At 37.8% G+C, this 15,632-nt stretch overlaps 2 protein-coding genes across 2 annotated transcripts in view; one reads left to right on the top strand and one right to left on the bottom strand.

The window, feature by feature from the left end:
- The window catches only part of FANCM (FA complementation group M), a 43,103-nt gene extending 36,406 nt beyond the window's left edge, over positions 1–6,697 (bottom strand). The window contains exons 1-4 of the mRNA XM_070931711.1: positions 6,214–6,697; positions 4,227–4,399; positions 2,914–2,991; positions 2,099–2,257 (exon numbers count right to left, since the gene is read on the bottom strand). Of these exons, the coding sequence (XP_070787812.1) occupies positions 2,099–2,257; positions 2,914–2,991; positions 4,227–4,399; positions 6,214–6,697 (894 nt within the window). The remainder of the gene's footprint in view (positions 1–2,098; positions 2,258–2,913; positions 2,992–4,226; positions 4,400–6,213) is intronic.
- Positions 6,698–7,934: 1,237 nt separating this feature from the next.
- FKBP3 (FKBP prolyl isomerase 3) lies at positions 7,935–15,411 on the top strand. The gene is made up of 7 exons (XM_070943162.1): positions 7,935–8,176; positions 9,814–9,915; positions 11,316–11,423; positions 12,212–12,347; positions 12,912–12,979; positions 13,977–14,074; positions 15,201–15,411. The coding sequence occupies exons 1-7, from the start codon at positions 8,075–8,077 to the stop codon at positions 15,253–15,255; spliced, it is 669 nt and encodes a 222-aa protein (XP_070799263.1). The 5' UTR covers positions 7,935–8,074; the 3' UTR covers positions 15,256–15,411.
- Positions 15,412–15,632: the final 221 nt, after the last annotated feature.

The following is a 15,632-nucleotide window of genomic DNA, read 5'->3' on the forward strand; positions in this document are numbered from 1 at the left end:
CCCTACTGACAAGTTATGTCCAACCTGACCATGATGGAATAAAACATAGGACACCCCACCCCCCCAAAAAAAAACCAATAGTCAAGGCTCACTGCAGAAATTATATATCCAGCGCACACAGTGTTGAGCTTCAAAATTTACTGACAGTAGTCACTAAACCTTGAAAGCTCAATACTTCCCATCACATGCCCGCCATAAAAGTCTACACCATTATTTTGACATAAACCTACAAAGCCATAAATAAAAGGACCCAATTATTTGAAAAGATGCCTCCAACATTATTTAAGCCATATGAAAGCCGGCAAGTTCTAACAGGTTCTGGAGAACCAGCAGCGGAAATTTTGAGTAGTTCGGAGAACCAGCAAATACTACCTCTGGCTGGCCCCAGATTGGGGTGGGAATGGAGATTTTGCAGTATCCTTCCCCTGGAGTGGGGTGGGAATGGAGATTTTGCAGTATCCTTCCCCTGCCACGTCCACCAAACCAAACCACACCCACCAAACCACGCCCACCAAGCCATGCCCACAGAACCAGTAGTAAAAAAGATGGATTTCGCCACTGATAAGATTGGTAAAAAAGTCCTGTTGTGACCCCAAAGGTGGCCATGGCTCACTGTATGCTGACCTGGAGTAAGGCAGATTCCCAGTTATAAGATTCTCTACTGAGAATATAACTTGTTCCCTATCTTGTTTTAATCTTTGTTGGATCAGCTTGTTTTTCCAGACACTTGCACATTAACAACTATCCTAGGACAACACTTTTGATTTAATTCTTTATAACTGTTCTACAATTGTTTCGTTTTATAGGAGTTCACTTTTTCTTTCCTCTCCTCAAACATTTTTCACGGAAAGATGTTTTTACTATTTTGCATACCATTCTGGGCTCCTTTAGGACAAATAGTGGTATAAAAAGAAAGCAGTTAGCCTTGTAATAATCAAACAGTAATTAAATGCATTAACCAAAACCAAGACTATAACTACAGAAGACAGTAAATCTGGCCTCAAATATAACGCATCATTACCTTCTAAAATCAATTATTATTTTTTGAGGCTAATGCTGAAGATTCTCTTAAATATCTGTCTGAGATTTTAATTTTAACAAAGATTTGTTTGTTACAAACATTTATAAAGCAATCATAATTACAGCTCACTGTAATGCGATCTGCACAGGGCCAACTAGAAAATGAAACTACAAGATCTCCAAATATCTTTTCTAAGTTCAGCATCTAGTTAATTACAAAACTGTCCAAAGCCAGTCTCTGAATTCTTCCAAGAATAAACCACAACCTTTGATCAGACATGCTAGAGTGACTTTAATGAGAAACTGCAGCAAAATGCAAACCCAATCAGGATAATTCACCAACTGTTAAGCATTCTATTATCAATCTGGTTTAATTACACATGACACTGTTCGAAGTTTTAAACTACTGAAAAATAAGTTCAGAAACACACCAGTAAATCCAGTGTTTTATTTAACAGGCTCAACGAGCAGAACTCCCTTAGCAAAATGAAAAATAAATTTAATTATTAACTTATATTTTAAGTTGAAGGACTCAGGCTGGAATTAGGAAAGTTTGTTAAAGGAATTGCTGAGACAGAAAGTTGCAGCTGCGATGAGTGTAACAAATGGTGGGACACTACAGCCTAGCAACAAGAAAGTTACAAGACAGAAGGACATGCTAGAAAGATGCTACCTAGGGCACCTCTACTTTATTATAATAGTAAAAGGCACACCTCTTTTGATAAGAAAGCTTATTAACATTAACATGCGATGTATGAAGAAAGAGTGTAAAGTAGAAGAAACCAATCAAAAGAAACATGTGCCAAGGAACCAATGGTTTATTCTTAGGGTGTTAACTCCCTTAATCATAGCTGTATAAATTTTGAATTTGTGCATTGTTCTGGGTCTTGGCTTCTTTAGCTGCTGAGACCCTTTTGCTGGAGTACTCCAATAAAACATGCCATTCCTCATGTCTAGTGGTCTTTATTGGCTGTGGTACCCATTTTGGGTACAACGAAGTGTTGAATAAAATTTTACCTAATTCTTTCATGTTAATTCTACCTTTATTTTCATAATTCTGAAACAGATTAAAACTTACCCGTATGTAAGCAGTCTGAATTTCACTCAATTCTTTCCCAAGTGGAACAACACATTTTTCAATTCGTCGCTCATGAGAATAAGGCTGAATATCAGGAGAATCTTCAGAGCAAAGTTCTATGTGGGAAATTAACAGGTTGGTAATAACTTGCTGAACAGCCTGTTAAAGAAAGTGGCAAATAAAATTATGTGTTGCATCTCGATTAGGCTCACGTTCGCACAATAAAAATCAGATGTATTTGGACACAGAATTTCAGAGTTAAAGTCTTTCAGATCCTTTACTAATCTTCACAGTCTGTAAATATTATAGACAAGCAAGAGTAAATGAGGAAAAAATTCAAGTTGTCCTAACTGGGGGGTTTGTAGCACAGATATTAAGATGCAAACACCTAATTATCCGCCACAGAATTGCCAATGTCAGGCTGGCTGTGCATGTATGATTTTTAAATTTTTAAAAAATGTTGGGATAATCTTGACTGTACTTCTTTTATGTTAATTTTAAAAGCTTTTCCCTCAAAACTGGTAAAAAAAATTTTTTTACCCCAAACATAAACACTGCACATCACTTCACAATGTACCTATAGAAGATCCCAGTAGCTTCCAATATTTTACTAATAGAACTTATTAAGGAATAGTTTTGAGCCCTTCCCTCCTGTCAATTTAAACTGTCAGCTGATAAAGAAACTGCATAAGAAGGAAAACAACTTTGGAGAACTGAGATGTGCACTGAAGTATAGCAGTAGTCTTAAAAATCAACAGAGATAATGTATAATTGTTAAGAAAATCTAGTTCCCTCAACAAAAAGAATTGACTCACCTTCGCATCACTGCCAGGAGTTGCACTTAGAGCCAAGATTCGAAACTCTTTGGTATATTTGCATAATTCTTTCACCACCTGAAGGGAGAATAACTTTCATCACAACTAAGTTTATTCTATTATATCCAAAATAATTCTGATAAAATGCAAAATATGAACAAAGCAAATTCTGACTCCCAAATTAGTAGCATCTAACAGAAAATAAAAAAAATCAGTTTCCATAAAATAAATGTGTATCTTGCTGAGGTGTAAGCCTATATTTGTAAACTTATGCTATGTGATAAAATCCAGAGACAATATTTATTTTCTGGTTAAGAGTTTAAATAGACAGAGTCCCCAGCACCATGAAACTGCACTGCTAAAGCTAACCTGCAAAATGGCCACCTTGCAGTGGGCCAAGTTTTTGCAGTTGTAAGAACCCAAAAAGGTGGAATGTTTGGGTTATAAACTCTAACTTAAACATTCCACTTTTTTTGGTTCTTCCTATTCTAACTTCCACTGTTACTGGTATTGCCAGAAATCAGAGTTTAAAAGATGAGATAGACAGCATGTCTTCTATCAAAATAGCTGTTAATTTCCCTTTTTCCTTATATTGCCCTATAGCCAAACACTTTTTCTAAAAAAAAATGCTTCCTTTTTTTTGCTAACATTCGTACTCAAATTGTATTATTTATATGATGCCTCTTCTGTTACGTTGAAATGCAGAAAAAAAATAGAAGATTAATACCACATCAAAAAGAATCTGGAAATAAAAAATAAAATTGAAAAGAAATGCATACTTGGGCTAACTGGCTACAGGTAAAACAGAATCGATTTTAAGATTTACTACTTATAACCTATAAAAGATTTTCTACCTATAGGATGACATTTAAGAGCCACCTAGTGGCAAAAAAAATATTTTCCTGTAGGATTTAAAGTGGAATTTTTCAACTCTCATCCTAAAATCCTGTTTCTTGATGCAGTCTTTTTTTAATACATGCACTGAAGAATCTATATAAATATACAATTCTAAATCAGTTAAAAAGAGCCTAATGTGCTCATCAACAGCTGGAAGACAATTTCTAGAGCAGCAGTTTCTTGATCTAATTTCAAAATCCCTGTTTAGAAATTAGTTCAAACTTACAGAAAGAGCTGTTTCTCTCCAACTTGCTGCATGTGACAGAAAAAAGAATGAATGAATGCCTGCATCAATTTTTAGCTCTGGTCAAACCCACTCCAGATTAGCTCCAGACTAATATGTGCTCCCAACTTGATTGCTTTTTAAATAATAATCTATTCAAAGACAGAGTATAAGCTTGTACAATCCACACTACCTGACAATATGCATGATTTCCAAGAGCTTTATGGGCTTCATCAATAACCAGGCATTTAATTTCTGCTGCTGGACATGTACCACGAGAAAGATCATTTGCCATTATTTGAGGAGTGAGAAAGAAGACTCTTTTGGTGCGCCAGATTTCTTTCCGATCAACAATTTGGGTACCTCCTGAAAAAAAGATCAGAAAAATTTGTATGTCTAAACATACATAGCACAGCCATTTACTAGCAATTAATATGAGCTGCATATTCTAGCAAAGTTTATATTAAATGCATTCTTATACATTTAAAAATCAGTCTTCAGGTTTCTACATTGCTAGCCAGAAAAACATTTTAAGTGACAGCATTTCAGAATGATACTGGTAGTACTTTTCTATACTGAAAATAGAAAATTACTTGCATTTTACATAAAGTACCGGTCAGCAATCACAGATCAAATTGAGGAAATTCAGTTGAACTATTTTTCTTTAAACTAAAATCCACCAAATCTGTTGAATTACAAATCACCAAATGGTTGCACAGAAACAGAAAATACAATTCAAAGTCCCAGCAAGACTGATTGATTGCACAGTATCCTTGCTGTGCTTGGGTACTAGAAGCCTACATAGTCACACATACTTCATCTTGTAAAAAAATATACTCAAGATAATCAAGATTAAATCCTCTATCATTTTAACCATGCAAAACTAGGGATAATTACTCCCAAGAAGGTAATCTGAGCATATCCTGGGATAATGGAGTAACAGTTAGGGAATGCCCCTGCCAAAATACTTGAGTAAACAGTAATCAAGTTTGTGGGAATAATTATATTTGAGACTAAGAAAAAAGGTAATTGGATCAAACAATTTAAGAAATCCCACTCTGAAAGGATTTAATGGCTAGAATGAATCACATTTCTCTTAACTATTTTGGGTGGAAACAGACTTGGTGAAAGTCAAAAATTAGCACATAAACAGGAATGCAAATAATCCATAAGGAAAAAAAACTATGAAATACCAGTAATAACAGGTACCACAGGCTTTCTCCCTAAATTATGCAGCTTTGTACAGAAGACTGGATTTTGCAAATAAGCATGTAACATCTAAAAATAAATTAATAAGGGTCTACCTTGTGCTTCTCTTAAATCACAACGGTCATTCCATTTATTCTGGGTAGAGAAATACACACAGAACTCTTCAGCATTTATTTTTAAAAGCAAGAGTGCTGAATAAGGTAGAAAATAAACCCTACAATGAAACCAATAACCCAGTCACACCTTAATATTTATTTATCAAGCATATATGAGATAATAGGTAAAAGTATAAACATAATTTGAATACATGAAAAGAGTAAGAGTAAAAAGGAAATATTAGGACAGGGACGGTAGGCATGCTGGTGCCTACTACATCAACAGGAATTGGGCTGCTTGGAAGTGCTGGTGGTATCGATCCAACCAAAACAGGCACATAAAAAAAGGACTGTTGGAAGAAAAATCCAAGCTGGGAGAAAGACGCTGGAAACAACATGGAGCCTGATTTTGGGGGTGGGGAGGGGGAAGTTTATTGGTAAACAGAACGACACACAAAGACAGCGTGCAGTTCTGGGTCAGCAGATGGATTTTTTTCTTCCAACCAGGATATAAAAAAAGAAATAAATCCTTTCGGTCCAGTTTCACTACTGGTCCGTTTCCACGGATAAAAGAGATGCCTTATTCTGGAATTCATCCCTGGAAGCTTTCAAGAAGAGACTGGGTTGCCCTCTGTCAGAAATGATGTAGGCAGGATGTCCTGCTTGCGGGGGTTGGACTGGATCACCCACAAGGTCCCTTCCAACTCTGTTAATCTGAACCTATCTAAAATGGAACTTCTTTTCAACTTCACAGTCTTATAGATCTCATCCCATTCCCCCCCCCACTAGTGATCCACACACCCCGTTTAGCTTCCCACGGAGCAGACAAAAGACACTAAGCCGGCTCCTGCCAAAACAGCAGGGCGTGTGACCCACCCGTGATCTCGGCCATATGCGAAGCTGGGATGCCCAGGAGGCGGGCGCACGCTTCCCGTTGCTGAGCCACCAAAGGCTTGGTCGGGGCCAGGAAGAGGATCTTGCCGCCTGGGAACCACCGGTAGAAATTGTACATGACCACGGCGGCTACCAGCGTTTTGCCCAGCCCTGTCGGCAGGCAGAGCAGCGTGTTGGCCAGGAGCGCTTCCCACGACGCTCGGACCTGGTAGGCGCGCTCCTCCACGCAGCCGCCGGACGGGAACATCCACAGAGCGCCCGGAGCGCCGCCGATGAATCCCCGGGCAGCAGAAGAGCCTGACGGAGAGGACCAGGAGGGCGAATCCGTTGCCTCGGCTTCTATGGCTGCAGCCAACAGCGCCGCCTCTTCTTCTTCTTCCTCCTCCTCCTCTTTCACCGCCGGCGCGGGAGTCGGCTGCGCTCCCCATGCTTGGAAGAGCGTGGCCTGCCGGCTTCTGCCTTTCATTTCAGCTGCGCCGCCGTCGCCGCCCTCCCGCCGTTCTCCCGCAACTCCTCTCAATGGGCAGCGACGCCATCTTGAGGGCCGCCGAAAAAAACGCGCCAGCTTTTGAGGAGGGCCCTGATTGGCCGGGCCCAAGAAGGGCGGATCGATCACGTGCCCCATTCTTTCGCCCTTTTTTTTTTTTTTTTGAATAGAATTCTTTATTGGCCAAGTGTGATTGGACACAGAAGGAATTTGTCTTCGGTGCCTATGCTCTCAGTGTACATAAAAAGACAAGATACGTTCGTCAAGAATCATAAGGTGCAACACTTAATGATAGGCATAGGGTACAAATAAGCAATCAAATCATATTAGGAAAGAATATCAATATAAATATAAATCGTAAGGATACCAGCAACAAAGTTACAGTCATGCAGTCATAAGTGGGAGGAGATGAGTGATAGGAACGATGAGAAGACTAATAGTAATAGTAATGCAGCCTTAGTGAATACCGTAGTTTGACAGTGTTGAGGGAATTATTTGTTTAGCAAATAGTTCGGGAAAAAACTATTTATTCACGAAGGAAGGCGAATAAACGTGTTCCAGGCCAGGGGTCTCCAAGCTGGGCAACTTTTAAGACTTGTGGACTTCAACTCCCAGAGTTCCTCAGCCAGCAAAGCAAAGAAAAAAAAGCAAAGAAAAGGCTAAGGAACTGTGGGAGTTGAAGTCCACAAGTCTTAAAGTTGCCCAGCTTGGAGACCCCTGTTCCAGGGTAATGTTGCAGGATCCAATCTGGATCGGTCACCGGGAGCTGAGGTTTTTTGTGTTCCGAGCTTTCGGACTCGTCCTGGAGGACAACTTCAGGGAACTTCTCTCTAGCCAAAACTTCAAGGCAAAACCTCTCGTCCCAGTGACCGATCTTTTTGGATCTTTCACTTTTTTTTAATTCGGTTACCAGAGAAAGGGAGATTCAGAGAGAGAGAGAGGGAGGGAGGGAGGTTCAGAGAGAGAGAGAGAGAGAGGGGGGGGTAGAAGTAGGATTTTTAAAAGGAACAACCAACTAGCAACGAAATTCCATTTTAATTCCAATTTAATGACGATTAGTGTACATTCAAAGTGACTAGCATCTCTTAGACTACAATACCCAGCATGCATCAGAAATTGCTCCGACGGTCTGGCTTTTGCGTCCACCCAATCACGTAACAGGAGCCTCTGCTTTCTCGGGTAGGACTACGCTACCCAGCATTCCCAACGGGAAGAGGCGAACGGAACCGCGTACGGATGGAGGCGGCGTGGCGCGCCAAGCGTGCTGGAATTGTATCTCGTGCTGTGGGCTTGTGAGGGGCAGCTGAAGGGTTCCCGGACTTTCTCCTAGCAGGCGTCCGCGCGTGAGGCGATGTAATGGCGGACCGCGCGCGTCCTTGGAGCCTGGAGGAGCTGCGGAGCGAGGAGCTGCCCAAGCGGGAGATTGTCCACTTTCTGCAGGAGCAAGCGGCGCACAGGGTGGGGGGTCCGAGGCGCGATCTGACGGGTGGTCAGGCTCCATTCATACGTTCATGCGGAGCTAGCCTGGACGCGTGTAGCTTTCATTTGGCCAGAAGATCTGTGCTAAATTGCGAAGTCCCTTCCTCTCCTGCCGCCTTCTTCTTCTTCTTCTTCTTCTTCTTCTTCTTCTTCTTCTTCTTCTTCTTCTTCTTCTTCTTCTTCTTCTTCTTCTTCTTCTTCTTCTCATTATTATCATTATTATTATCATCATCATCATCATTATTATTGTTGGTGTTATTGTTGTTGTTGTTGTTGTTGTTGTTGTTATTATTATTATTATTATTATTATTATTATTATTATTATTATTATTATTATTTTGCCCACGTTGCCCAGTTTTCTTTAGTCAGGGCTCCCTTTTTCTTTAGCCCTGTCCAGCTCTTCGAAGCAAGCCATATAGATCGATCTCTTCCGACGTGATGAGAGCCTTTCACTGGGATCGCCTTATCTTTCCTCCCCTTTTTCGTTTCATGTGACTGCGGCATTCCCACATGCCAGCTTGGGTTGTGGTCGTAAGCATAGCGGGGAAAAAACAGCCTTCCCACGCTTGGGAGTGGGGTGTTGGGAGGGGATAGGGATTACTGATTACATTATTGACAGGTCAGAATAAAGTAATTTATAATCACAGATTGGTCAGGCACTAATTCATTCTTGCAGATTTTAATACATTTGATTCCCCCCCCCCTCTGTTATTTGTTGAGTGATCTTTGGATGCCATTCGCATACTTTGCCTTGAATTTCAGAGCAGAGCAAAACATTAAAATAACCTGCTGTTATGGGCAAATAGCCTTTAAGTTTTTGAAATACAAGAAAACTGCCCATTGGATAATTATCAAAAACAAGAAATAGGGCTTGGAGAGGGCTTCCTGTAGCCATTCATCTGCTTTCTGTGTTAACATGAAAGGAATTGCTAGGGGATGAAAAAAAAGTCTCAATTTTTTCGAATTGAAATAGTTTAGATGAATCCAAGAAGCTTTCAGTTTAAAGTGCAAAGGAGAAGGGTATATTGTATAACTGAAAGCTTCTTTCAGTTGTACAGTATCTTCTATTTTTAATTTTACCTGATCTAGATTTATGGACGTGAGATCATAGACATTTTTATCTGGAATACTGCAATATTGTGATTTGTTTTTAAATTTATTTAAAGCTGATCTGCAATTTCATGGCTTACTTACATTGCAAATGAATTTATGTTTATCGTCCATAAAATTGGTAGATAGGAAAAACCAAGAGGAAGAGAATAGTATTCTTTTCACTGTGCCCTTTGCTCTTTTTCTGTCTTACGATTGGGTTCTGTTCTGCAATTTGCTGTGACCACCCTGAATGGACTTCTTAGTATAGTATAGTATAGTATAGTATAGTATAGTATAGTATAGTATAGTATAGTATAGTATAGTATAGTATAGTAGAGTAGAGGAATCACAGGTTTTTGGATTTGAGGACCAATAATTGGATTTATTTGATGCTACTAGAAACTTTAGATAGACTTCAGTTTTTCATATTGTAAAGTGTATATACTATTCCAGCTTACTTTGCAGTATAGGAAAACTTGTCATTTATTACAGCTAGCTGAACTAATCTTAAATTTTGTTTGTAGTTTCTTGCAGAGCACAAGTTGCTTGGTCAGATAAAAAATGTGGCTAAAACAGCCAGTAAGGATCAGTTAATAACAGCATACAACCAACTCTTTGAAACAAAGGTAGGTCTTATGCTTGCCTTACTTTACCAGTGCTTTATTTGTAAACTGAAAATGGATGAAAAGCTCAGTGGATAGATAATAGTATTTTTTCTACAAAAGGTGCTGAGCATCTCTACTTAAAAAGACTGCTGTGCTGAAGAAATTATTGTCTGTATTCTTTATTGTTGTTAAACTTTCTGCTTGAAAGAAAAAAATAAAACTCTGATTTGGGTTTTGATTATTAAGTAGATAATGGTTATAGAAGTGACTAGTATTTGCTATTTTAGATAAGTGAAGAGTTGACATTGTAACTGTATTATGTATCTTACTGCACCAAAATAAGTTGGAAGTCACTTTTTGTTTCTTTTCCTTCTCCTCACTTTCTTTACTCTCCCCTTTTCTTTCCCACTTTTTATATTGTATTTATTTATATTTATATTTTATATTAAGTAAAAACTTTTAACACAAATATTTTTTAAAAAAGCAATTTTTAAAAAAATACCTATGTATAATGCTTCTATACAGACTAGGATCAGTATATAAATATGGTCAAATTAGCTGTTAAAACTTGTGTTACATGAATGTTTTTCCCAGAATGTTATTTTAATTAAACGTCATCATTTTAACTTGGACCTGCTATATAGTACTGATACATTTTATATGGCAGAACTATAATGACATTTTAGAGAAAGATTTTAAGATTGCACCAAGAAAATATAAGTGCAATGCCTTGAACATTCATAATATAATAAGTATGATTGTATTCAGATTCATTCAATATTATAATAATATACCAGTAGAATAGAATAGGGGTCCCCATCCCCTGACCTATAGCCCAGTATTAAGTCCTGCTGCCGCTGGCGGTCTACAGAGCTGGAGAAGTTGGGGACTGCTGGAATAAAAAACAAAGAATTGGTAAAGATCACAAATGTATCAAGTTTTAAAAACTGACATTGAAAGTTTCCGACAAATGGCTATGGTGGTCCATTTAAAAAATCATGGGTGGCACTTTGACAAATTGCACATTGACAACAAGCACCTACCTGTCAAATGCAAATGGCCACATTGCTTAGCTATACACATATACTACAACGATACATTACAACTTCCTAGATTCTTAGTAAGAACTTGAGGTTTACAAAGGACAATACCAGCTAAGAACTGGCAGCTGTGACTTCACATTGTTGTGAGCAGATATGCTCAAATGGCTCTTTTGCTAGATTCCCATTCTTAATCCCCTTTGTCTAGAATTGTATACTTCTTTTTATCTTATTTACTTTTTAATCTGGATTTTATATACTTTATTTATTAGATTGTTGTACACCATCTAGAAATGCGTTTTGTGAAATTTGATTAATGAATACTCTTCATAGCACTGTTATAACTTCCTTAGGTAGATCACTAAAATGTATATTTCCCAGAGCTTTAAGGACACAGAGAGCACTGAACAAGTGGCAGAACAGCTAAAAAATACCAAGATTGATGAAAACCAACCCAAAAAGACAAAACCTGAAGAAGTTGTTGATGAGGTAAGTTGGGAAGTACCTCAATCATGGTTTTCAATTTCTACTAAGTGAGTAAATTAATATATATATATATATACTAATGAGAAAGGACATATTCACAATACACCTAGCATAGCTGGGATACGTAAGAGACAAGTTCTTTTGTCTATTGAAAATAATGATGTAATTATAAAGCATATTCCGCAAAATAGGTCAATACTGTATAACTGTTTAAATTTAAGTTCTGTGATAGTTGTGTCTGATTTTGAGCTGATAGTGATTTCTATTATGCACATTAGATCTTTTGGGGTTCTGACTTCTGAAATCAGCTGCATTTTCCATATATGTAACAACATGGTCAACTCAAGCTTGAATACATAATTCTTTTAAAATAAAATGTATATGATCAAGCTTAGTGGTATATGTCATAAACCTCTATACATATTTTTAAGAATAAAATCTATTGGAGAAGACATTTCTGGATATGTGTGTACAAAATGATATAGTTCATGGTTTTACCCTTTTTGGGACCAGCTAGAAAGCCACTTGAAAAGAATTTTCAGTTCAGTAGTGATCTTAACATTAATTGGCCTAATTAATTAATTAGCAGTTTGTCCAGATGCTAAATAAATATCCCCTCCCATAGGAGGGACAGAATTCCTGTAAAATTTTGTAAAATGTATACTTCTCTGAGAGGGTATAAAAAGGAAAGTGGACTATTTATATCCTTCTAAAAATACACTATATAAAACTTTGAACGTCTGTATTTTTAAAATTATTTAGTGTTTTGTTTCTTTCCTCTTTCATTGTAGACTTCCCCAAAATATACCAAGTCAATTCTGAAAAAGGGGGATAAAACCAACTTTCCAAAAAAAGGTGATATTGTTCATTGCTGGTATACAGGCAAGCTGCAAGATGGAACTGTTTTTGATACTAATATTCAGTCAAGTAAGTGTTTAGACACCTCTTAAAAAAAAAAAAGCTGGCAAAGCTTTTAAAGATTCAAGTGGTCCTCATTGAAGGCAGAGTGATGGAGCTGCAGTGTCTTTCAAACAATAAATTGGAGCCAAGTTAGACTGTAAACCCTCTACATTTTGCATTTGTTCAAGCCATCGTGGAAAAAAGATGGAAAATCTTTTTTAAATTTTTTTTTTATTCCACATTATTTTTATAAATATAATTCAAGGTGACAAACAGACACCTGATATTCTCTCCTCCTATTTTCACAACAGCAACCCTGTAAAGGAAGTTGGGCTGAGAAAGTGATCCAAAATCATTCATTTAGCTTTCATGCCTAATGTAGTACCAGAATTCAGTTTCCTGATTTTTAGCCTAGTATCTTATCTACAGCAAACTTTAGACATTACTAGAATTCTTGTGAATCAAGTCTGGTCTTCCCTACAGTGTTATTTTGTACCCAGAAAAAAAGGAGAAAGATGCAAATGCTCTATTAAGATTTGAATCTTAATTCCCTGTTAATCTGATAGTTTGCAACCAAATTTTATCTTTCAGGTTCAAAGAAAAAAAAAGCATCTAAACCACTGAGCTTCAAAGTTGGTGTTGGAAAAGTGATTCGAGGTGTAAGTGTGCTAATGTGGGTGACTGAGTGTATCAGGTTCTCATACCCTTTCATTATTAGAAAATAGTTTTGGTTTTGCAGCTGTTCAGCCATCTGTCTGTTTCTTTCAATAAGAGGAGGCATTGGGTATATGTCATCCCATGAGCCCTTTAGATTCTTCTCTCCTGCCAGGAATGAGAGAGAACACCATTGGAAGTTTGCCCATACATTTCCTGGACCAGTGTCCAATTGTCATAATTAGAGATTTTGGGAGACAGCTATATGTCATACATCATCACATGCATGATGTTATATATGTTTGCAGATGTCACTTCTGATACTTTCCTTAGTTTTAGTTTTGGGTTGTAGGAAGATTGTTTATTAGTTCTGCATCTCTACCAAGACAGAAGACTGTAATATTCAGGTTTGTAAATCTGTATTCATGACCTAATGGGACGTGGTGGTTCAGTGGCTAAGACACTGAGCTTGTCAATCAATAAGTCAGCATTTCAGTGGTTCAAATCCCTAGTGCCGCATAACTGGTGAGCTCCTGTTACTCGTCCCAGCTTCTGCCAACCTAGCAGTTCAAAAGCACGTAAAAAATGCAGGTAGAAAAATAGGGACCATCTTTGGTGGGAAGGTAACACTGTTCCATGTGCCTTTGGCGTTTAGTCATGCCGGCCACATGACCACGGAGACATCTTCAGACAGCGCTGGCTCTTCGGCTTTGAAACGGAGATGAGCACCGCCCCCTAGAGTCAGGAACGACAAGCACGTTACCTTACCTATTCATGACCTTCTGTAATATTGCAGTCCCTGGGTCCAATTGAGTCCAATCTACTTAATTTTCAGATGAATTTTGTAGGCCTGATGAAAGTATCTTGTACTATTTCTAAATATTATCTAGCATGTGTTGTTTGGAAATCTTAACAAAAAGGCTTCAGCAGCAGTGGAGAATGAAAAAGAAAGGCATCGTATTAAAACTGTAACCAGAACACATTTCTTTTCTATTTTTTCAGTGGGATGAAGCCTTACTGACAATGAGCAAAGGAGAAAAGGCTAATTTGGAAATTGAGCCAGAATGGGCTTATGGGAAGAAAGGACAACCTGATGCCAAGTATCCTGCTGACATTTATCACTATGTAGATTGCAAAAACCATTTTTCCTATACAAGAGATTGAGAGCATATTTTTTCCAACAATTTTATACTGTTGCAGAAGTCTCCATTGTTGTCCATAATACTAAGTGTCTTGACAGATACATCAATGGGATGGATCTTCATTGACAGATCCCTCATTGTGAAAGAACTGGAAAAACTTCTTGGGGGTGGAGAGGTAAAGAGGTGGGACAGAATAAGGCAAAGTTCAAATGGTAATCCTCAGTATTCTCATCTAATATTAGATGCAAAGCAGAAAGGGGGGGGGGACTATGTTTCACTGATTTAATTAGATGTTATCTTGTTGTCTGATCTTCATGATTAAGTTATCTTTAATTGTCTAATGATTTGACTGGGGAAGAGGGAGGGAGGGAGACTCCTTAAATTGAAGCCTCTAAGGATTAACAGGTAGAAAAGGAAAAATGGACATTGATGGATGGTTAAGAGTATTTCATATTTTCAATTTCATGCTTACATCCTCTAAGGGGCATTACATCTAAGGAGCATTGCTTCCACAATGTCTAGGTACTTTTTTTATTTATGAGCATTCATTACAGGTAGTCCTTGACTTGGGACAATTGAGCCCAAAATTTCTGTTGCTAAGTGAAACATTTTTTAAGTGAGTTTTTCCAGTTTATGGCTTTTCTTGCCACAATTGTTAATCACTTTAGTTGTTAATCACTTTGCTGTTAAGTGAATCTGGCTTCCCTGTTGACTTTGCTTGTCAGAAGGTTGCAAAAGGGGATCATATGACCTCGGGACACTGCAACCATCATAAATTAGTCAATTGCCAAATGTCTAAATTTTGATCATGTGACCATGGGGATGCTACAATGGTCAGAAATGTGAAAAATGGTCGAAAGTCACTTTTTTCAGTGTCTTTGTAAGTTTGAACAGTCACTAAATTATCTGTTGTAAGTCAAGGACTACCTGTACTTGGTTGCCAAAGCTCCCATCTGAGTTATACGCTGAACAAGAATACCTTGTGAAAAGTCATGCAATTTTAAAAAAATTACACCAATCTTTATGTATAGATACATTTGCAACACAATCTACTATATAAGAAATTCCTTAACTTCTATTTCAGGATTCCACCCAATGCAAAACTTTTCTTTGAAATTGAACTGGTAGATATTGAATGATGTATTGTCTCTTCAGTCTTGAGTATTTGTGAAGACACATTACTTCCGATTTCAGGGAAATGCAATTGTGGCCTTTTATCTGATGGAGGAGTCAAAAGACTCTTACTGCAATTATAGTACAATGTCTGTTATTACTAAAAACTACTTTATACATGGCTTTGACTGATGTTTTGTAGCAAAGACTTGCAAAAAATACTCTAATTTATTAAGTACTTTGTGCTATCTATGGAAAGACATTTTAAGATCAGGGCTCCTTATTTGCTGGGTTATAATTTCTATCCCTTTCAGCCCAAATTACCATATTTTCCTAATCTATTTTAGTCTATCTGATTACACAAAGAATGGGAGATTATATGTTTAAATCAGTTATCTTAATC

The sequence above is a fragment of the Pituophis catenifer genome, unplaced genomic scaffold (assembly GCF_029215685.1).
Source record: "Pituophis catenifer annectens isolate HBS135680 unplaced genomic scaffold, rPitCat1.0.hap2 SCAF_1, whole genome shotgun sequence".
NCBI classification, from domain to species: Eukaryota; Metazoa; Chordata; class Lepidosauria; order Squamata; family Colubridae; genus Pituophis; species Pituophis catenifer.

What these genes read in the sequence shown, in the direction of transcription:
- FKBP3 (XM_070943162.1), top strand. Translation starts at nt 8,075, where the DNA reads ATGGCGGACCGCGCGCGTCCTTGGAGCCTGGAGGAGCTGCGGAGCGAG. An exon ending in AGGAGCAAGCGGCGCACAGG is followed by an intron (nt 8,177 to 9,813) that starts GTGGGGGGTCCG and finishes TTTTGTTTGTAG; the next exon opens with TTTCTTGCAGAGCACAAGTT. An exon ending in ACCAACTCTTTGAAACAAAG is followed by an intron (nt 9,916 to 11,315) that starts GTAGGTCTTATG and finishes TATATTTCCCAG; the next exon opens with AGCTTTAAGGACACAGAGAG.